The sequence below is a fragment of the Lampris incognitus genome, chromosome 6 (genome assembly GCF_029633865.1).
Source record: "Lampris incognitus isolate fLamInc1 chromosome 6, fLamInc1.hap2, whole genome shotgun sequence".
Taxonomy (NCBI): Eukaryota; Metazoa; Chordata; class Actinopteri; order Lampriformes; family Lampridae; genus Lampris; species Lampris incognitus.
In genome coordinates, this window is record NC_079216.1 from 62,081,983 (window position 1) to 62,103,870 (window position 21,888).

Genomic DNA, 21,888 nt, shown 5'->3' on the forward strand with positions numbered 1-21,888 from the left:
GAGGGTCGTTTTCCCATTACGGTAACAGTACCCGCCTCAGTGTAGCCGGTCTGCATTGATTTTGGTACCCGCTCCAGTTATTTATTTATTTATTGGAACCTCGACAAAGGTGGTATCAGAACAGTGGTAACAGTTACCAAAATGCCGGTACTTTCCAGTCATGGAAAGCGAAAAAGGCGAGTCGAGTCGAGCCGGTACCACGTAGGGGAAAAGGGGCATCGGTCTCCGAACCGTCCAACCTGAGCCGTCCCTCTAATGTACCGGTTCCTAACCCTGGACTTCGTTGCCGCTCCCAACGAAAAATCTCAGCATCTTCAACTCTGCCACCTCCAGCTCCACAGACTGCCACCACACCCAATTTATAACCTCTGCAACTTTGTTCACGTGTAAATTTAATTTAACCGGTGCCTTCTACTTTTTTGTAATGCTTTTACCTGTCCATTTGACCTACACTGGGAGAAGCCTGCGACATTTCATCGTACCTGAGTACAGTGACAATACAGATCAAAAGTTCATTCAATACTTGCTGCTGGATATATACTGTACATAGCCCCCAACCGTATGTTTATGGAGTCATTTTTCCCCACCCGTTTAATATTTCTCTCAGCACTCCTTGCACTCGTCACTTCTTTGCACTATTTACAGTTCCTGTTTACGGTTCACAGAAATGGTAACGCCTGCATATAGTCATTCCTTGTATATTCCTGAAGATATGTTATATCATATTTTATTATTTCACGTTATATATTATACTATTTAATATGATGGTCTAGTATTAATTATATTAATATAAAATTATTAATACAATAATACTATTATATCATACTATATATTACATTATATATATATATTGCATATATTAAGATTATTCCTGAGGCTATAAGTATATTCCTGTAGATTGTTGTGTTGTTGTTCTGTGTAAGTACATTGAGAGCCAATAATCCATCCATCCAGCCATTATCCAAACCGCTTATCCTGCTCTCAGGGTGGCGGGGATGCTGGAGCCTATCCCAGCAGTCACTGGGGGGCAGGCGGGGAGACACCCTGGACAGGCCGCCGGGCCATCACACAGGGCCCACACACCAATGAACCAGTCTAATTCCTTGTGTGTGTAAGTATACTTGGCAAATAACGAGGATTCTGACTCTGATTAACGTAGTCTGCAGCAAGGCCATTTAGGATACACGACTTGAGTAAAACAAGCTCTCCAAGCACTATTTTTGCAGCTATATCGGTGAAGATGGGTTGAGCCGCGGCTGTACACTTGCGTTCCTTGCTTTTTCTTTCATTTATCATTTTTTAACTTGTACAATTACGCATTGAAAAGGTATGTGCAGATATGCTCTGACGAAGGCCACTGTGGGCGAAATGTCAGCGTGCGGCCAAAATAAAAAAGTGTTGAAATCCACAGCCCCGTTTTCCACTCAGCAGGCTGGCAACGAAAAGCTATGGTTATGGATAAAACTGTCAACATTAAAACTATGCACAAAATCCTTCTCACACACGTCAGGTAGGCCGGGTCTGGGCAGGAAGAGTATAAATGTGTGCATCTCAATTTACGCAAGAGTTGTGTGTTGAACTCTGTTTGATTGGTACGCTACCTACAACACTGTGGTACTATCAAAGTATACAGCACGCACAAATCAACCAGTTGATAAAATCCCCAAAAACACTCTACATAGAGTAGGGCTGAATGCCAGTATTTATTTCATAAATGTAATTTTTAATATACTGTCTAAATATTAAACACTTATTTTCAAGTCAAAAATCAGGTTTCACACTCCTCCATTGCCTTGGAGGGCTGGGTGTTGGATGTTTGGATGGACAGTTGGACTCTCCTTCATCCGTCTCACTGGTTGGTCTCTTTGACCTGCTGCTGACGGAGGTCTGGTCAGAAAGAGCAGCGCTCTTTCCTCCCCCATCTCTTCTTCTCTGGAAGAGTACCGGGGCCCTTGAACGCCCGGATCCGGAGAAACCCACTTTCTGCTGGGTTCGTTCTCCATCCGGGCATCAGGACCATCCTTCAGCCCCCGGCCGGCTCCGTCATCCTGGTGCCCAGCGTTGTAAGACAGACACTGGGATGTCTGCTGAGGCATACTGGGGCACAGGGTGGCTTTCTTGGGCAAATCAGGGCCAGAGACCCTCCTCAGGGTGATTCTTATAGCAGTGGGGGTCATTGGGGTCAGAACACAGAAACAATTTCCAGGTAACACATGTAAGGACGCAGGTTAGGGCCTCCAGCCAGACGAATGGCCTTCAGTGTAGTCAGTCTAATGATGCATGAGACTTCTTTCTTGAAAAGATAAATTATTAAAAGAGTCTGGAGTTCTATGAAAGGTAACTGAAAATCACATCTTCTATTCCCCAGGTCTTTGTACCGAGCGAAGTGAAGGAAACTCTGGTCACTTTTTGGCTAACTGTCTGTAACATTTGACCAAACAACCAAACTGCTTAATTGTGCCGGACTTTGTGTCTTGTGTTTTAAAACCTCCACAACGATGATGTTGGCACTGCAAAACCACAATATCCCCATATTACAGATCTCTGAAGTAAACAAGAAAACTGTCATATTATTCTGCATCGTTCTACACCTTGGGGTTATTTGTCTCTACCTGGAAATAGTTTCTCTGTTCGGACCCCACTGCTATGAGATTCATCCTGGGGAGGGTCTCTGGTCCCGATTTGCCAAAAACCTTGGATTTTTTCCCCCCTGCCAACATGCAAGGGGGGAGCTGTGCTGTCGAGTTCATTGCCTATAAGGCATTGCTTGCAGCAAGGATGAGCTCCTATGTAGGGCACTACTGCATTGATCTACCCTTACCCGGCCGCCATGCCTGAAAACGGACAAACCTAAACCCAGCACCGCCCAAGGCCCAGCTCGTCGCAGTACGCCTATCACTGTCTATCCACCTGCCAGAGAGTTCGGTGTGCCGGCGAGTCCACGCCGGAGTCTGCGTCTTAACACACATCCTTGATTCTTAATTGAATCCCATATTGGACAAACCCGCAGCCTCGACCAATAGCGAAGCAGTTCACCAAAGCTGAACTCCACGCGAAGCGGAGACGTTTATAGTTTAGGTAGATAAAGGTCTCAGTCACATTTGAGTAAAATAATCCTATTTCTATAAATGTCATAGGATCTTTTTTTTAAAGATATTTTATTTTCACGGACTCCTTGCAATTACACCACGGACCACTAGGGGTCCGCGGACCCCCGGTTGAGAAACACTGCTTTAACCAACCTAATCAACGGAGGCAACGAGTGCTAGCCAATCAGAGGCAGAGTTCCCGGAACACGGGTACGAGAAAAAAAAATCACGCCTCTCGTACGCGTTATTAGGAAACCCACTGCTTTTCTGGGCACTCTGTCTCTGATTGGCTAGTACTCGTCGCCTCTGTCGGTTAGGTTGGTTAAGGTTATGGTTAGGGTGGGGTTAGCCAATCAGAGATCGAGTAGGGGCGGGTCTTCTTAGCCTTGCCCAGAACTGGCAGCGGGCTCCATAATAACCCCCTCTCGTACACAACGACTTCCGGGTTGCCATCTGCCGGATTCCACGTGACACCGACGTGAACCGTGCGTCGAGATTGCCGTCAACAAATTAAAAAAAATCACGCCTCTCGTACGCGTTATTAGGAAACCCACTGCTTTTCTGGGCACTCTGTCTCTGATTGGCCAGTACTTGTGCCCGTTTTCCGCGAACTCTGCCTCTGATTGGCTAGTACTCGTCGCCTCTGTTGGTTAGGTTGGTTAAGGTTAGGGTTAGGGTGGGGTTAGGGATAGGGTTAGCCAATCAGAGATCGAGTAGGGGCGGGTCTTCCTAGCCTTGCCCAGAACTGGCAGCGGGCTCCATAATAACGCTTCTCGTACACAACGACTTCCGGGTTGCCGTCTGCCGGATTCCACGTGACACCGCGTCTAGATTGCCGTCAACAAGTGTGAGACGAGTCGAGTTTAGCCTGCTAATAGTTCGGGGGGAGATCTTTTGGTGCCCTTTCAAGTAAACGTACCGGAACTCGGATTATATCCTAACGACATCGACACGTCCGCAGGCGTAGTGTGCGTTGAAAGCCATGGTGGACAACAACAACAGCAAGGAAGAGGGGGGCGCGGGTGAAGCGGGGCCGCCCGCCGGTGGCCCGCACAAGCGACAGCCGTGCCGCTTCTTCTCCCAAGGGAGACGCTGCAATTACGGGGAGAGGTGCCGCTTTGTCCACCAGAGAGAAAGGCCCGGCGTCGAAGAGAGGGACGCCAACAGACGGGCTGCTCTCGGCGGCCTGAAGGAAACGAGTCCCGGGCGGCCCGACGCAGAGAGCCCTGTAAATGTGTCCCCCGGGCCGCTTGTCCACCCAGCGGCCAAAAGAGACGGGCTTACCCGCCGCCCCTGTCGCTACTTCCTCTCGGGCTTTTGCACCATGGAAGATGGATGTCGTTTCTGGCATCCGCCCCAGTTCCCCCCAGTCGGGGACCAGCCCGCACGCGGAGCGGAAAACAGACATGCGCAGAGGACGCCAGCCCCCCGTCCCGGCACCCTTCGGGAGGTCAAGCTCTGTGACCTTACGGAGGATGTCGCCAGGCGGCTCCGAGACACGGAAATCAGGCAGATGACGAAACGTTTCCCCCGAGATCAGCTCATTATTCAGGAAAGAAGCGACGGCCGGGTTACCTTTTACAGGGCCACCGTAGAGGCCACTGATCCTGACTGGGTGGGTAATGTTGGCTCTCCGACAGTCTTCCCTCCCCCTTTCCACAGCCCCGCGTCAGCATCATCAGCATCATCATCAACATCATCATCATCAGCATCATCATCAGCATCAGAGAGACATTTCTGTCAGAGAGAGCTGTTTGTAAACACAGTTTGAGCGTTTGACAGTTTCTGAAAGTGATGACAGAATGACAGTTTATCGGCTACACTGTTTGCTAATGATGAAAATTTTAGCCGCTTTGGCTCAATCGATGAAGATGAAGAGGGAATGAAAAAAAACCCAAAAACGACCCAATCGCCTTTCCAACCCATTGGTGTTGCCATATGATGGAACAGAGCCATTTAACCGATTGACGGTTCATGACAGGGATAGAGTCACTGATTTAGCCTGGCCTGGCATTTTTACAGGGGCCGCGGTACATAAGGAATTGGCTATCCTTTTTCATAATAGATTATTAAATCGTAATTCTATCTGCCATGACTTTCTTATATAATAACTGTTAATGATATTACAGGGTGATACCCTAGAAAATACCAATCTCGGAACCAGAGGCTCTGGGGACAATGGCCGGTATTTCGGGCCTTCAGGTGTAGCTGCTGGCTTAAAGACTTCTTCCGTGCGCCTGTCAGTTTGGCAACTTGAGACGTGAGAATGGAGCTGAGAGACGACGTCTACGACCGGATTGTTTCAGACGTTTCTGACACGAGTCGAACGTTTCCGCACACATACACAAACATCTATACTTTTCATAGGTGTTTTTGGTCCAGAGGACAGTTTGGCCAATACGTTCTGCCTCGTTCGTCCCCAACACGGACCGTTACCAACGAAAGCGTGTTCCTGTAGAAATCACTGCCTACTCAAACGTGACTGGCTGATACTACTCGGACTAAAACGGAAACCAGAACGCTTCCAATACCAAAGTCTTGTCCCGTTCCTACATATTCTTTCTATCTATCTAGCTATGTAAAATCTGTTAATAGAGATTAAGAAAACACTGACTCCTTGATTTGTCATTCACAGCCTTTTGACCTGAAAGAAATCGATATTATGGTGAGCTTCCCAGATAAATACCCACAAGAGGTAATAATTATTGCATATCCAGCACACAAAGTTTGGTGATTTAGCTACATCATTCTTTAAACAAATTGACAAAAGGTACCTATAACCCTTTCATTTCAGATTTTCACCATAGAAATTCCAGCAGACCAGGATCTACCGTCAATAATGGGAAGGTAAACAGAATTAAAGTTTAGTAAAACTTGTGTTCAGTGGTTTACAACAGTGTGTGTTGGATTGACGATTAATAAATGATCTGCCCATGCAGCCATGTACAACAAGCATCGCTGGAGTGGCTTCAGGCCAAGCATGCCACCAATCAGCTCATGGGAAAAGTAGAATTGCTGTTTCGGCCATTTCTGCGCTGGTTTGACCGTAGTATGGAGAGACTGCTCACTGAAGGAGCCAGGCAGGTGAGACTGCAACTTCCTGGAAACAAGGATGGTTGTGTTTGTGACTGTTCCAGCTCCTTGGGTAGTAACCTCTAGCCCATAAACTAACTCGACACTGTGCATGATTTACTTTGATCATACTGCTGACCCTGTGAAATTTTCCTACAGCTGAAAAAGGATATAGATTTGGAAAGAGCTGGATTGCAATTTATACCGTACCAAGAGCTGCAGGCTGCAGTATCCCAAGAACCTCCCACCACTGACCCATCTGACCATGCCTCCAGCACTGTCACTGAGGGGGACATGGATGGAGGGAGACAAAGGGAAAGCATGGAGACAGACAGAACAGATGAGGAAGGAAACGTAATGGTGCGGGCAGGGGCCGATCTTAATGAACAGTGGCAGCGGGAGGATGAGGATAGCGAGGAGGTATCCAGTAATCTGGTGGAGAACATTAAGATCAGCGAGCCCCGCAGAGGCACAGAGGTGAAGCTGTTGGGCCTGAGGCTGGGGGACAACACAGCCACCGTGGCGGCCAGACAGATCACTGTTAGTCTTCAGTGCAGCAGGTGAGAGCCAGCAGAGATCAGTCAAACATTACCTGTGGTTCGGAGTGTAGTAAAATTGGTTGGCAGTAATAAAATCCCTCCTGTTGACGTGATGCATGCTCAATAATCCAGGTAAGGAAATCCCAGAAAGTTGAATCAGTTCATCTGGACACAAGGTTTAGTGGGAGAAATGTTTCATCCCTCATCTAAGTGACTTCAGGTATCCCCAACCTTATAAACAACACAGTTGCATAACTGATTCAACTTTCTGGGAGTCCCTCCTGTTGAGGTAAACCTGACCGTGTTGTCTTGTCTTCAGGTGCAAGGTGACAGCGGACCTGACGCTGAGTGGCAGGAAACCCTGCTTGGCTCAGTGTGAGAAGTGCAGTGCAAGCATCAGCGCCACTTTCAGGCCCAGCATGCTACACCATTACAGTGATGTGCTGGGATACCTGGACCTCCATAATGCTGCTCCCATTGACCTTGTTCTCCAGGACTGTCAGCTCAGTGTAGGTTGCCTCAGCTGCTCCCAAGAGGGCCCTGTGCAGGTAATTAAATGTTCCCTTTTAATACTTGTAACTTTTTTTTTTAACCGAAGAAATTTTTTAAAGGAAAAATTTATTTTCTGATGAGATCCAAAACCCAAATTTGGCCTCTTCTGAGATAGAGTTTAATTTTTTTTAGGACATTTCCTATGGTCAAGCTAAGGCACTTAATTGTGAGCACTGTCATTGCAAACTCAGTATCCTGGCTGACAGCGCAAGATTCCAGTATATTCCACCACGCTCCAACAAAACAGGTTAGAGCTCACATGCCATTGCACATCCAAGAAACAACAAAGTTTATGTAGGTTTTTTTTTTTAAATTATTTTCTGCCTCACCATATCACAGAACATGTAAAATAAAAAATTATTCAGATATACAAACACCTATCTTCAGCCCTGCCCTCATCTTCAACTATCTCAGTAGCTTTCCACTCAGGGTATTAAAACCAATCATTACTGTAGATCGGCAACAGTAAACTTAGATTATGAACATTTTATTGCCCTCTTTATTGAATACAGTTTTCACAATGCTTACAGGCGCACTAAGGACAGTGCCGTCAAGAAAGGATAGGAAAGGAAATGACATTAGAGAGTTTACCAAGCAATGTGACAGGAAAAGGAGTTAAAGTGATCCATTGGGTGAATTATAATATTTGCAGCTTCCTGAGCAAGGCCTCCTCACGTCTCTGTGGAGAAAGCTGCCCAGTGAATCACTGCTTCTGTTAATGAACACAAACACACACTGTAACTTAAATATGTGTTCCTTAAAACCTATGCCTGTACATGCTTAAAGGACGAGATGTACATTATCAAACGAAGTATTACATATGAATGGCTACTTTAATCCCTGAGTTGGAAATGCTTGTTTTTCTGCAGGCCAAAGTGATGTTGTTCTAAATTATCCGAGGAACATAAGAGATCCTGCTGTTCAAAAAGGGAAGCCACTGCCCGAAAAAGGAACATGCAAGCATTTCAAACAGAGCTATCGCTGGCTAAGGTATCTCTCTCGCTGGACTTAGAAATCTATTCACAGTTAATTATGGAGATGAGCACAGAGCAATCCCTGTTGAGGATAAGTGAAATAATTGTGCCGTCGCCCTCAGGTTTCCCTGTTGTGGCCGGGCCTATCCCTGTGACTTATGCCATGACGAGGAGCAAGACCACCTGATGGAACTGGCCACAAGGATGATCTGTGGCCACTGTGCCAAAGAGCAGGTGAAGTACGACAACCACGGGGCTGTGAAATTACATTCAGATCGCACTTCAGACATTTAGCCGATGCTGGCAGCCTATAAGCAGTGCATAGAATTCAATAGTGGTCTCAACCTTGGTCTTCTCACCACGTCAGCTGGAGGAACTGCTGCCTGCGACAAAACTGCAGGTTCATTTTTTAGAGTTATGGCTGCCAATATTTTGCAGCACGGTGGCGCAGTGGTTAGCGCTGTCGCCTCACAGCAAGAAGGTCCAGGGTTCGAACCCCAGGGTTGTCCAACCTTGGGGGTCATCCCAGGTCGTCCTCTGTGTGGAGTTTGCATGTTCTCCCCATGTCTGCAGTGGGGTTTTTCCGGGTGGTCTGGTTTCCCCCACCATCAAAAAGACATGCATGTTAGGGTTTATACTCCTGTCTGTGCCCTTGACTGAGGCGTGGCAAGACGAACTGGAGTTGGTCCCTGGGTGCTGCACGGCGGCTGCTCACTGCTTCTAGCTACACAGCTAGGATGGGTTAAATGCAGAGCATAATTTTCCCTATGGGGATCAATATAGTATATATAAAAAATAAAAAAAATCAAATCAAAATCAACAGCCATCATGGCCCAAGATGCAAGTTTTAGTTCCAATCAAACACTACAACTGACAGATTTTAGTCTTCCACCAAAGATGGGTAATTTACAAGTGAAAACAAGCGTTACTTATCATGTAGTGTGCATGAAAATTGCACACCGTTTGGCCTTGGTAGTGCGTGGTTGGGAAGCACTGGGAATAAAAGAAGACTAAATCCCATAATACATACCATTACAAGTTACAAAGAGGAGTAACAACAGATGAGAGATTTGGCGCCGAAACGATGTGAACATGGGTAAGTGTATTTGGGAGTTTCACCAGCCTGAGGTTCCACAGTCTACATCTCAACACTAAACTTTCCGCTTAATGTTAAGGCACGGTTGAGAAGTTTTAGGTACGGCGATAAAATCCAGGCAGATAAAGGTAGATGGTTTTTTTTCCCAACCACGACAAGAGGAAGCTCGGATGTAAGAGGAGGATGGGGCAGGGTAGTCTGCGGGGAAGGGGGTAGATTTGCATGTTTGTTGTCCTTATCCCTTTGCTGAGCAGAATGTTTGAAAGGATCCCGTATTTTATTTCAACCGCAAGCATTGACCACTGGAGATTGTTTTCTTCGACATTCGCTTTGAGTGAAAGCATTGTTGTTGTTTTGTTTATCCAACTGCTGCTACATTTGTTCCTACAGCCTTACAGCAATGCAAAGCCGTGCATCAGTTGTGGAGGCATGTTAACAAGAGGAGCAAACACGAGCTACTGGGAGGGAGGACTGGGATGCAGGAACAAACTGAAAATGAACAGGTACATCCCTTTTATACTTTGTAACTTAAAATGTATGTGTTAATGTTACTATTATCAGTAACGATAAATGTAATCCTAACAGTTTTTCCTTAACAAAACCGGTATTAGTATTTATTTTGTTCATTTTTGTGTTTTTGGTCTACAGAAATGATCGGAAAAAATATGCCAACACCAGCAAAACTGTTTCCCGAAAGGCAGCTGGTGAGAGCAAGTAATCTGTGGAGAGGAACATTACATGATTTGTGGTCAAGTTTTTTTAAATCCCCCCCCCCTTTTTCTCCCCAATTGAATTTGGCCAATTACGCCACTGTTCTGAGCCATCCCGGTCGCTGCCTCGCCCCCTCTGCTGATCCGGTGAGGGCTGCAGACTACCACATGCCTCCTCCCATACCCGTGAAGTCGCCAGCTGCTTCTTTTCACCTGACAGTGAGGAGTTTCGTCAGGGGGACGTAGTGCGTCGGACAGGGATAGGCAACATGGTCCAGAAAGGTCCGGTGTGAGTGCAGGTCTTTGTTCCAACCAAGCAGTTACACACCTGAGTCTACAAATCAAGGTCCTTAGCAAAGACTATTGGTTGACTAATAGAATCACGTGTGTAACTGCTTGGTTGGAACAAAGACCTACACCCACACCGGACCTTTCTGGACCATGTTGCCTATCCCTGGCGTAGGAGGATCATGGTATTCCCCCCAGTCACGCCCCCCCCCGAACAGGCACCCCGATCAACCAGAAGAGGCGCTAGTGCAGTGACCAGGACACACACCCACACCCGGCTTCCCACCCCCAGACACGGCCAATTGTGTCTGTAGGGACGCCCGACCAAGCCGGAGGCAACACGGGGATTCGAAGCGGCGATCCCCGTGTTGGTAGGCAACGGAATAGACCGCCACGCCACCCGGACGCTGTGGTAAAGTTTATTGATAAATATGATCAACGGTAGTTTGCTTTCATATTTCTTACAATGAAATGATGGACAAATTTATAAATGACTCATGTTATTATGACTAATCATCTCCTTGTCAGAAGTTCACCAGAGAAGTTTGGCTCTGTTTAAAACCTGAGAATTTCCAAGCGGGGTCGATTCAGGCACTCCGGCTCTACTTTATGCTTTGGTCCCTGGGGTATTTGGAAAAACAAATGTTTCCGGTCATCTTGGCCATATATATCAAGATTGAGCTGTCCCTTTAATGATTTTTATGAAGGGATAGATGCGTGGTTATTGTATGATGGATAAAGACAGAAAAGATTACACCCCCCCCCCCGCCGGGATACAATTAAAAAAAGACCTGCTATAAACAAAATATGGGATTTGATTACTAAGTTTTTTCATTGGTTTGATTGCCAACATCTTGACAATTATGGTGGTCCAACATTCAGTGCTGTCAACTTAGTTTTCCATTAGCAAGTCCTGTGTAAGCCTCTTAAAGTAACAGAGGAATTTGATCTGATAGTCTTAAATATTCACATAATCGCCCTTGCTGGATTTTATTTTTCTTATCTGTTTAACAAACCTTTCAACCACGATGATTCTTAGTTGGTCACAGGATCATGTCAGGGTGCCATGACTCTGACCCTTGCACGCCTACTTATTGATTGTTTGAACTGCAGTACACCAGTTAAAGCTCACGCTATTATTGCACTCACTGTAAGTCACTTGGGATAAGAATGTCAAGTAAATGCCTTAAATGTGACATCAAACTGAACTGTTTTTGGCCGTTTTCGTTTTAACATACTGAAATGTGGCGACGCGCGAAAGTAAAGAGCTCAAATGTACTGGTGCACATAGGCGTTTCTGGCCCATTTTTGGGGATGCTGCAGCACCCCTAAATTGAACCCCAGCACCCCTAAAATTGAAGAGATTTTTTATTTTTTACTGTATGTCCATGTTTAATAAGCTGAAGAAATGTCAAAACCATATCCAGTATATGGTTTAAACGTAATATTTTAACAACAAAAATACAGCACCCCCCCATGCTTCGAAAATGGTTTGATCCACCCCCCCCAAAATTTATCTTGCCTGGCCGGCCAGCACTCTGGGTGCTCAGCACCCCTAAAGCGCTGATCCTAGAATCGCCCCTGCTGGTGCATCAGATATGTTACGGCCTGCATGCTCGTTGATTTAATATTGTTAGCCAGGGGTTAGTCAGTGATGGACCTAAAAGATCTGAGCACTTCACGATATGTGAACACGTCTGATGAGTAAGTCGAGATTTTAAATCAAGGAATTTTATAAATAACTAAATGTTCTCTTGAAAAAGGTCGGATGCTTTCCAGAGAAGCAAACCTTAGGCATGTTGAGACATTATAGGTGGGGGTAAAAATGATGTTTCGGTGATACGAAAAGAATTCCCTCTTAAGTCAGTTGGTCTTACATGACTTTGCCTCCTTTCACTGATGAGTAGAAAATGTGGAAGGCCAAAAGAAATGGGGGTTCACTTTCTAGACCTGTAAAGCCTTCCTGTTTTTGGATTAATTTTATTAATCATCCAATAAAGGGCCTTTTGTTAAGATTGAGCTGCTGGAAGGAAAAAAAAAAGCCGGCTCATGGCTCTGTTTTGAGAGCAAAGTCCTTCACTCTGCACTATAAACAGGGAGAACATTTTCTTCACCCTAATACTTGCAGCAACAGGTGCAAGTGTTACTATACCAGCATGGTGAACATCACCGAGGAGGTCCTGTGCTGCAGGTGTCCGGACCGGCTCCTGCAACCTCTCTGGGACTATCTGCTTCTTCACTACAGCCCTCTTCTCTCGTCTCCCTTCTTACCCGCCTCACTTGCCTTCTCCAGTTACATCTTCTTCAGTTTACCCTTTACTGCACTGGACCTCTTGGGAGACAGAGTCCCCCTATTCTATCGCTACAAGATCCAGCCGAACAGGCATCCGACACTGGGAATGATGGCCAGGAGCTTCATGATGGCTGTGTATAACCACTTGGTCTTCGTTATGCCAGCTGTGATTATCGGCACGTTCATACTGCCTCCGCCGGTGCTCCCGCCCTGTGCTCCCACCGCATACAAGGTGCTGATTGATGGACTGGCTGTGCTTCTCCTCTTTGACACGCAGTATTATATTTGGCATTTTGTGCACCACAAGCACTCGCAGCTTTACCGTTGGGTCCATGCCGTCCACCACGAGTACATGGCTCCCTTCTCTTGGTCCACGGAGCAACTCAGCATTCCCGAGTTAATGACTGTAGGTCTGTGGAGTAACCTGGACCCTATTCTGTTTAGATGCCACCCTTTGACCACGTTATGCGTAACCGTTTTCAGCATCTGGCTGTCTGTGGAAGACCATATAGGCTATGACCTGCCATGGGCTCTCAACCACCTGATGCCATTCGGTCTGCTGGGGGGAGCACCAGCCCATGATATGCACCACCAGAGGCCAAATAGCAACTACGCTCCGTTCTTCAGCCACTGGGACAGAATGTTTGGCACTGCTGTGCCACCAGAGAAGAAGGCTGTGAGGAAAACATAACGTAAAAAAGTAGAAACAAGGGCAAAAAGTAGAGTAATGCTAGTGTAGTACACGTTTTAACATTTTTGTCATTGTATATTTTCTTTTTGCACTTTATCTAATTTATGTATGTCAAACTATTGACCGATTTTGCTCCATTTAGCAAAGTTTTCATGCTTCCTGGGTTGAACAATGCACGACAATGGCATAACCAGAACAAAGATGGTGCTTTAACATTTGAAACAAGCTTCAGTTTATTTCCAGTACAGTTCAGTTAATCCAAGTGAAGTTAAAGCAGTGCACTGGTTTAGCTGTCGAGCAAAGTAGCTTATAAGCTCCATAAGATGGCAGCAGACTGAGTGTGAAACAAAAGCAAGGGTCAGCAAATAACTTGTCCTGTTGGCTTGTTCGCTTACGTAAGTACTTGGACCAGCATGACTAAGGAAAGACTTGTTCACGCAGGCGCTTTCAAACAAACTGCTATTGCCAGATCTAATGGTCATGCACAGGTCACATCCAACAAAAGCCCACCGGTTTGAAGTTTGAACGGTCCTATTTTGACCCCTAGGATACCTGTTCAAAACTTTAAAAAAAGCCCCCCCCCACTGACAGTAACGAGAAGACAGAAAATGGAATTTATGCAATTAAATCGATATTAGTGGCAAGGGGTCTTTTACTTTGCTTTCGTCCATCTTGACGAGATGAGCAGTAGATACGGTCTGAAGCCTTGCTGTGTCTCGGACTTCTGTTGGGAACTAACTGCCATATCCTCTATTGCACCTTTGCACAGGTAATGCTAGTAGCGAATGAACAGCTTTAAAAAAAAAAGTACTTTTTTAAAAGATAATGTAAATTATTCTTCTACTTCATTTCCCCTGTGATATATGTAATACTGATTAAGTGCTGATGCTAATTAGTATGTGAATCTTTGTCGTGGTCCAGCAAAAATTACAAACATTAAATGCAACAATGCAAAAAAAAAAAATTGAAATATTTATTTTTCCATAGAGAATATAAAATGATTTCAGTGAAGGCTCTTGTTTAAATATTGTACAAACATGTTTGAAATTTGTCCTATATTCTCTGTTGGGTGCATCTTTGTGTAGCTGATGAACTGCCGTCGCAATTTCCTTAGCTCTGCCATGTTGAAGCTCCTGGTAAGCTGAATGTTATACATCAAGTCAAGGACATCAAAATGTGGCAAGGTGGCTGAAATACAGGTTATCATAACCATCATTACGGAGACTGAACCAAGACTGAACCAAAGTGAAACGAGACAATATCCCTACCTTAGAAAAAGTGTATATGTACGTTTAAAAAAGTGACAAAATCATATTCTTCCTGTTTGATGATGACAACAGTATCAAAGGCCAAAGATAATACGGAGAAGGGAATAATATTTGGGAACTCCAATACCAATTTAAAAAAAAAAAAATCAAACACAACAAAGCTATTAGTGTGGAACTAGTCAGTTTGCCTTGGCCATCATATTCAAAGTAATTAATTCAAAGAGGAATATCAAAGGGTTTGCCTCTGGGAATTGCTGAGGCAAACTCTGACCAAAGTCCACTGATCTAATTTGGATTCTGTCCCACACATTCCAACACGTGTGCGTAGTAGCAAGACCTTTAAAGGTGCCCGGTGCCTTTGCCTTCAATTGAATTCAATTAAAAATGATGCTCTTTGATGCACATAAACTCATCCAGTCCTCCCACCAAGGAGTTTGCACATTTCATACAGGGTGACTTTTGCCTCCCACTGTTGTCGGGATATGGCTTGACTTGCATTAGGTAGGAGATTATATATATGTACATAAAACAAGACTACAACAACCACATCCGTTTTATATTTACCTGTGAAATTATTGAAAAGGCAAATATAAAAACATATGTATGTGTGTGAATGTGTCAGCCCTGTGATGGCCTGGCAGCCTGTCCAGGGTGTCTCTCCGCCTGCCATCCAATGACTGCTGGGATAGGCTCCAGCATCTTCGCAACCCTGAGAGCAGGATAAGCGGTTCGGATAATGAAGGGATGGATGGATGAATGAATGAATGAATGTATGTATGTGTCATAGAAGGATATCTTTTCTGAAGTCCCTGGAACTGCAATGAGGTCCCCAGGAACACTTGTCTTCTGTGCATTGAGAATTGCCTTGGAAAAAAAAACATCAAAAATAATGATTATCTTTATATTTACTTTTATTCCTTAACTGTATTAAAGTGTGTGAGGCATCCGGCCTCCTGTGGTTGGTGCTAAGATATCCAAGTATTGCAATAAAGCAATTTGACTATTAGGAAAACATGGACATACAAAAGTCAACATTTAAGAATTTAAGACTGGTTTATAATTAAATTAATTGAAAGATTAGTTTCCAAATTCATGGGCAATTAAAAGTGAGAAGATTTAAGAAGAGTGCATTTGATTAACAAAAAAGATGAGTAAACAATGATACCAAAATAACTGATTGGAGGCTTACCATTAGCACATCTTGTGTGATCTTGTCCAGCTCATACAAAAAGTTTGTGGATGACAAAGGTTGCTGTGGAGGAAAAGAAACAAACAAACAAAAAAACAACCAATTTCACAAAACAGAAATTGCATACACCTTGTTGGCAGAATAAAGTGTAATACAACTAAAAACTCAAGTAAACACTTCTTCCTACAGAATAATTACACCAACGCTGTGTGTGTAACCATGCTGTGTACGTCACCTACACTCAGCGTAGACTGATTCGGTGGAGGTGCTTTTCTTTTGAAAATGGCATCTGAGATGGCTTCATATGGAAGCGTGTCATCTTTCTGAATAGTGAATAGAGGACTGTCCCATCGGTTTCTGGAATCTGGAGCTTCAAATCTCAACACCAACGCATCTAGGCTACAGAAGAAGAAACAAACGCTGGGTCATTTCCTTGACAAATGTGTCGCATGGGATTAAGATTTGACAGTTGCATACAAAGGATGATTTACAACTACTGAAAAGACGAGTAGCAGTGTTATCACAGTGTCCGCAGCTGCTGAGTGCGAGGGCTTCTTACGCACATCTCCTGAGTGTACTGCTCAGCAGCATCTCTGTCGATATTCCACGTCGAGCTCATTTCAGCTGAGGTCAAACAGTATACCTTTAAAAGAGAGGTCGCATAAGATTCTTAGTTTCTCTAACCTGTTAGAGGCAACACATGACACTCTGCTTAGTTTAATACCATCCAAAGTCCTGTGGTAGTTTGCCTTGTGCACTTACCAAGCAGTGAGGTGTCTGTGTGTGTTTGATGAGGCAGTAAAGTTCATATCTGTAGCCTGTAGGGGACAAAAAGGCCAAAGGTAGTTAAGAATACAAACAAATTACAAAGCATTGATGCAGTCAGTTTATTTATAGTAAATATCCATGATCACCATCAGAAAAAAATTACCTTTGATGTAATTTAATGAATCCAAGATGATTACGTCATCTTTGCTGAGCTTCCTATGCAACCAATAACAATAAGCATTAAAACTGAGCCGACGTCATGTCAGTAGGCGGTCAAACATTGAATCAGAAGAGAGAAAAAATAAATAGATTCCTACCTCTCTACTTCAGATTTGAGAGCGCCTCTTAGATTTTTTTCCCTCTGCGAATCTGAAACAAATTCAGCGAGAGTGGGCTGCAATGGCGGATTTCAAACTTAGCAGCTATTTATTGGCTACTAAGTTCAGCTATGTATTCGTATTGTGCAGACTGGGAGTTGGATTCCGGTAGACGTGCCATATCTCAGAGCTTTACCCCACAGCGGAAATGCACAATTACGCATTTGTTCACGAGAAGTGGTTTTGTTGCAAGGCAGATTGGTCATGATTGGGTCTCAACTCTGCAGCCTGTGGGGTATGCACGAGATGCTTTACATCAGTGTTTCTCAACCGGGGGTCCGCGGACCCCTAGTGGTCTGTGAAAATAAAATATCTTTAAAAAAGAGATCCTATGACATTTATAGAAATAGGATTATTTTACTCAAATGTGACTGAGACCTTTATCTACCTAAACTATAAAGGGTAACATGACTTTTTTCTCTAATTACATCTGTTTCACAAGTGTAATTTATTGTATTTTAATAAGAGATCTCGCTCCCGTTTGCATTGTTAAAAGTTACTGCATCAAAATTCTGTTTTGTTACATATATCTGAAAGTTACTGAATACATATTCTGTTTTGTTACATATATCTGAAAGTTACTGAATACATACTGTTTTGTTACATATATCTGAAAGTTACTGCATAAGAATTCTGTTTTGTTAACTATATCTAAGTTACAACTGAAAGCTCTTATTTTTGCCCCAAAGAGTGAATAAATGCTATAATGCAATTTAAAATGCAGTTTCTACTGTTTCTATCAAATTGCAACCCCTCTCCCCCAAGATCAGGTGGAGGGGGTCCTCAGGGTAGATCAAAAATACGCAGGGGGTCCAGGACCCCAAAGAGGTTGAGAACCACTGCTTTACATGACGGCAGCATCGCCGGAAGAACACTTGATGTTGTTATCTTCCACTTTTGTGACTTTAAAGCTAAAGGCGACCGGTGTATCTGCAGGCATGGGCGCAGCTGTGCCTGGGAGTGCCATGTGTGTGCAGGTTTTTCCATCCAACCAGCCACTGCACCAGGTGAGTTCACTGGCCATACACCTGCAGCCAAAGAGGACACATTACCCTTTGTAGTCGCTCGGTGCGGTGTCGGGCTGGACGGGAAACCGGAGTACCCACGGCACTCCGTGGTCGCCTACGCCCGGTCGCCATCACGTAAAGGCTCTCTTACCGGCGTAAACAGCATTCTTCTCCACGTCGATGGCGCCGTCTCCGACAATATGTACCTTTCTGTCCGTGTTGCTTTCGAAGTAACTCTTTAACTCGTGTGTCCGCCGGGTTTTGCCGCTGCAGGGATAGCCGCACATCTCTACGAGAGGCATCGCTGCCCACCTGCGAGCGCAGCTGCTTCTTTAACCCGGAAGCGGAAGGAGTTCGGGCTGGAAACGCTTCCGTATACATTCTCTCGTAAACCACGTGATAATCCAATCACGGAAATTTGAATTGGTTCATCTGGATATAACGTTATTGAGAGACGTTTGGCTTGACTTGCGGTGATCAAGTTTGGGGTTTATTGATTAAATTTGGGGATATGAATAAATACAGTGGTTAAATTCCGGATTAAGGTCGAATCGGAGGCGGCCGCGCAACATTTCGGGTACCTGCGTCTGTTCACGTGGTTTCCGAGAGAATGTCGGCGGAGTAGCGCCTTGTTTTAAACTAAACTTTTCTCAAAAGCGTAATTATATTGCGTGAAAATAAGCACAAAATGCAGACACGTCTAGCTTTCAGCACCAGTTTATTACATTTTTTTACTGGTTTATTACATGTTAACACATACGAGTTCAAAGTGAACCACTAACGAAAACCTAATAACCATACCGCGCATTATAACGGCATTTTCATATACAATTTACGAATGGTAACTCAGAAATATGTGTAACCGAGGGTGTGTAGATGTCGCCTATACTGTGTGAAACTATAAAATAACAAATACCGGAGGTTCCACTTTCCCACGAGGACCGCTTCATTTGGATCCCCTCCCAACAGAACGCCACAGCAACGACACTGCGTACAGCACTTCCGCTCTCTCTTCGGCCTTCAAAATAAGAGCTCAAGGCATATACTGTGGCAACAGTTTATAACAGGAACTTAAAATCACTAACAGGGCAAGTCCAGAAAAATAGGTTACATATGTAACGTTTAAATGATACATAAAAAAACAATAAAATTACTTTTTTTTGGTCATGAAAGTGAGAGTTCTTTTGTGGGATATGTTATTTTAACGGTAATACTCAAACAAATGAAGGTGGTAAATGTTCTTCAAGCAGGATCCCGCCCTCTACAGCAATAGATAAATAAATAAAAAGGAGTAAAACGGTTAAATTAGCACAAGTACCCATCCTCCGGCTTGATCTTCCACCACTATGACAACAACAGCAGCAGGATACTAACTTGTCTGATTTCGGTTTCTGTTGAGCCTGTAGAGCGTTTGTCATCATTCGAATGATGAGCTCCGTCACATCCTCTGACCTGACCAGTGCGCTGGACTGCCAGGCTTGGCTTGACCAGGGATACCCAAATCTCCATACGCGAGTTCCAGAAAGGAGTTATCCACAACACGCCTCTTACCCATGAAATGGCCTTGTGCAACAAAAGACAACGTTCAAATGTGCACAAAAAATTAAGAAGCATTTAAGGAGAGTGTACTGACATGAAGTAATTGGAATAATGGCATAACATGACCCTTACCTGTTGCCCACAGATTGCCCCTCGGGTTCACCTTGATCCTTGAAACTTTATTTTTAAATTCAGTCAAATCGAGAGTCATTGCGGACGACGTCAAAGTGAAATAAACGAATAGAATAAACGAACCCAGGATTCCTGCTCTGCAAAGCCTTGCCAATATCCCTCCCATCGTTTAAAAAAATAATAATTTAAAAGCAACCTGACAATGGTTAAGACTCCCCCAGCTTGGAAATCTCGGCTGTTCCGCTACTTCGGGGAGGTTGACGGTTATACGGGAGTGGGACGGGCTTAATATTCCAATTAGGTGACGTCACAGGCAGAGGTTCGTTTCCTTACTGCAGTGTTTCTCAACCGGGGGTCCGCGGACCCCTAGTGGTCCGTGGTGTAATTGCAAGGGGGTCCGTGAAAATAAAATATCTTTAAAAAAAAGAGATCCTGTGACATTTATAGAAATAGGAATATTATACTCAAATGTGACTGAGACCTTTATCTACCTAAACTATAAAGGGTAAACATGACTTTTTTCTCTGATTACATCTGTTTCACAAGTGTAATTTATTGTATTTTAATAAGAGATCTCGCTCCCGTTTGCATTGTTAAAAGTTACTGCATAAAAATTCTGTTGTTACATATATCTGAAAGTTACTGAATACATATTCTGTTTTGTTACATATATCTGAAAGTTACTGAATACATATTCTGTTTTGTTACATATATCTGAAAGTTACTGAATACATATTCTGTGTTGTTACATATATCTGAAAGTTACTGCATAAGAATTCTGTTTTGTTAACTATATCCAAGTTACAACTGAAAGCTCTTATTTTTGCCCCAAAGAGTGAATAAATGCTATAATGCAATTTAAAATGCAGTTTCTACTGTTTCTATCAAATTGCAACCCCCCTCCCCCAAGATCAGGTGGAGGGGTCCTCAGGGTAGATCAAAAATACGCAGGGGGTCCAGGACCCCAAAAAGGTTGAGAACCACTGCCTTACTGGATACACGATGCGCAATAGCGCATCACTTTCCCCCCATGAACGCTATTAAGCATAAAAACTCAACATCCCAAAACCGTCTGACTCTGAAAAGAATAAAACCCAGTGTGGTATAAAATCTATCGGCCTCTCGACATCTGAGCCAGTCTTTAAACATCTGAGAGCAAACAGCAGGGAGGCATGACTCAATGCAACAATTTATTGGTGAGTAACTGACGTCAACATAACGGCAAGGCACAGGGGCCACTGCATGCTAAATAGATGTGATGATGGCTTTAAAAATGCTGTGAATCAGGGCGGACCATTAGCTACTCCACGTGCACAAGATGACCTTACTGTACACAGTATCAAAAGTACAAACGTCTTCCAACAGGCAGTACAAAACAGAAAGTTGTGGAAGGTACATTTCATTTTAGCCTGCGCAGTTAAAGTGTAGATTTGAGGACAGGTGTTAAGGGGTACAGAGAAATAGTCAGCATTTATATAGAAAGTTCACTCGCTTAGTTAAGTCAATATGACCACGTGTTGTCATTCCCAAAATAATTTATAAAATTGAAAATACGGGATAATGCACATTTTATAAACTTATTTATACATTGCACTGAGATAATCCGCAACACCCGGAAGCTATACAATATTTAACAATCACTGCCATTGACCATGGAGGTAGGACCTGTCATGTGCCACGTACCGCTTTACATATCAAGGCCTGTAAACATTAAATTACCATCAATCCAAAAACATGATCCGAGAGCTTTCACCCCCCCCCCCCAAGTCATCATCAGGCTTATAAGATCCTGGAATTGACCAACGTTCCCATATGAGTGTTTTTATCTCAAAGGAGTCTTAATGAATAAAAGCCCTGATTTTTAAAACATGTACACGTGCATGCCACCAACCTTCACCTGAACACTTCAAAACATCTGCTCTGGACTCTTTCAAAAGAGCGCACCCTGATCTTAATATTCTACTTTCAATTGCTTGAATAATGCACTTCTGACACTTTGAGGTATTTTAAATACTGCTAAACCTCACTTGCAACACCTCTCGTTTTTCCATGCTTCCGCTCATTTAAAAAAGAAAAGAAAGGCAAAGAAAAAAAAAAACAGCTTCAGGTCAACATGCAACAAGAAATGCAATACATTTATAATGACTAAAACATATACTGTAGAGGCATTGTGGGACACTTGATAAAATAATTTTGCACATTTAAAGGAAACTTATTGGAAGTTAGCCTGCAAAATAGGCTACACTTACAGAGGCAACTCAACATGTGTTTTGATCTTGCAGAACGCTTTGTTTTGGTTAAGTG

General features: G+C 43.9%; 3 protein-coding genes across 3 annotated transcripts; 2 read left to right on the top strand and 1 right to left on the bottom strand.

Moving 5' to 3' along the window:
- Positions 1 to 3,899: 3,899 nt before the first annotated feature.
- Positions 3,900 to 10,343, top strand: si:dkey-24l11.2 (uncharacterized protein LOC100034462 homolog). Its single transcript, XM_056282038.1, has 11 exons — positions 3,900 to 4,704; positions 5,725 to 5,784; positions 5,884 to 5,936; positions 6,029 to 6,173; positions 6,321 to 6,721; positions 7,020 to 7,248; positions 7,385 to 7,499; positions 8,122 to 8,242; positions 8,349 to 8,460; positions 9,713 to 9,825; positions 9,971 to 10,343. Exons 1-11 carry the CDS (start codon positions 4,072 to 4,074, stop codon positions 10,038 to 10,040), a joined length of 2,052 nt encoding a protein of 683 aa, XP_056138013.1. The 5' UTR covers positions 3,900 to 4,071; the 3' UTR covers positions 10,041 to 10,343.
- A 2,133-nt stretch (positions 10,344 to 12,476) lies between these two features.
- Positions 12,477 to 14,268, top strand: ch25hl1.1 (cholesterol 25-hydroxylase like 1, tandem duplicate 1). The gene has a single exon (XM_056282480.1). The coding sequence runs from the start codon at positions 12,477 to 12,479 to the stop codon at positions 13,302 to 13,304; it is 828 nt and encodes a 275-aa protein (XP_056138455.1). The 3' UTR covers positions 13,305 to 14,268.
- Positions 14,269 to 14,291: 23 nt separating this feature from the next.
- Positions 14,292 to 18,245, bottom strand: kti12 (KTI12 chromatin associated homolog). Its single transcript, XM_056281787.1, has 9 exons — positions 18,065 to 18,245; positions 16,847 to 16,898; positions 16,693 to 16,745; positions 16,524 to 16,579; positions 16,325 to 16,404; positions 16,001 to 16,160; positions 15,762 to 15,824; positions 15,366 to 15,436; positions 14,292 to 14,449 (listed from the first exon to the last, which is right to left on the bottom strand). Exons 1-9 carry the CDS (start codon positions 18,213 to 18,215, stop codon positions 14,308 to 14,310), a joined length of 828 nt encoding a protein of 275 aa, XP_056137762.1. The 5' UTR covers positions 18,216 to 18,245; the 3' UTR covers positions 14,292 to 14,307.
- Between the last annotated feature and the right edge of the window lie 3,643 nt (positions 18,246 to 21,888).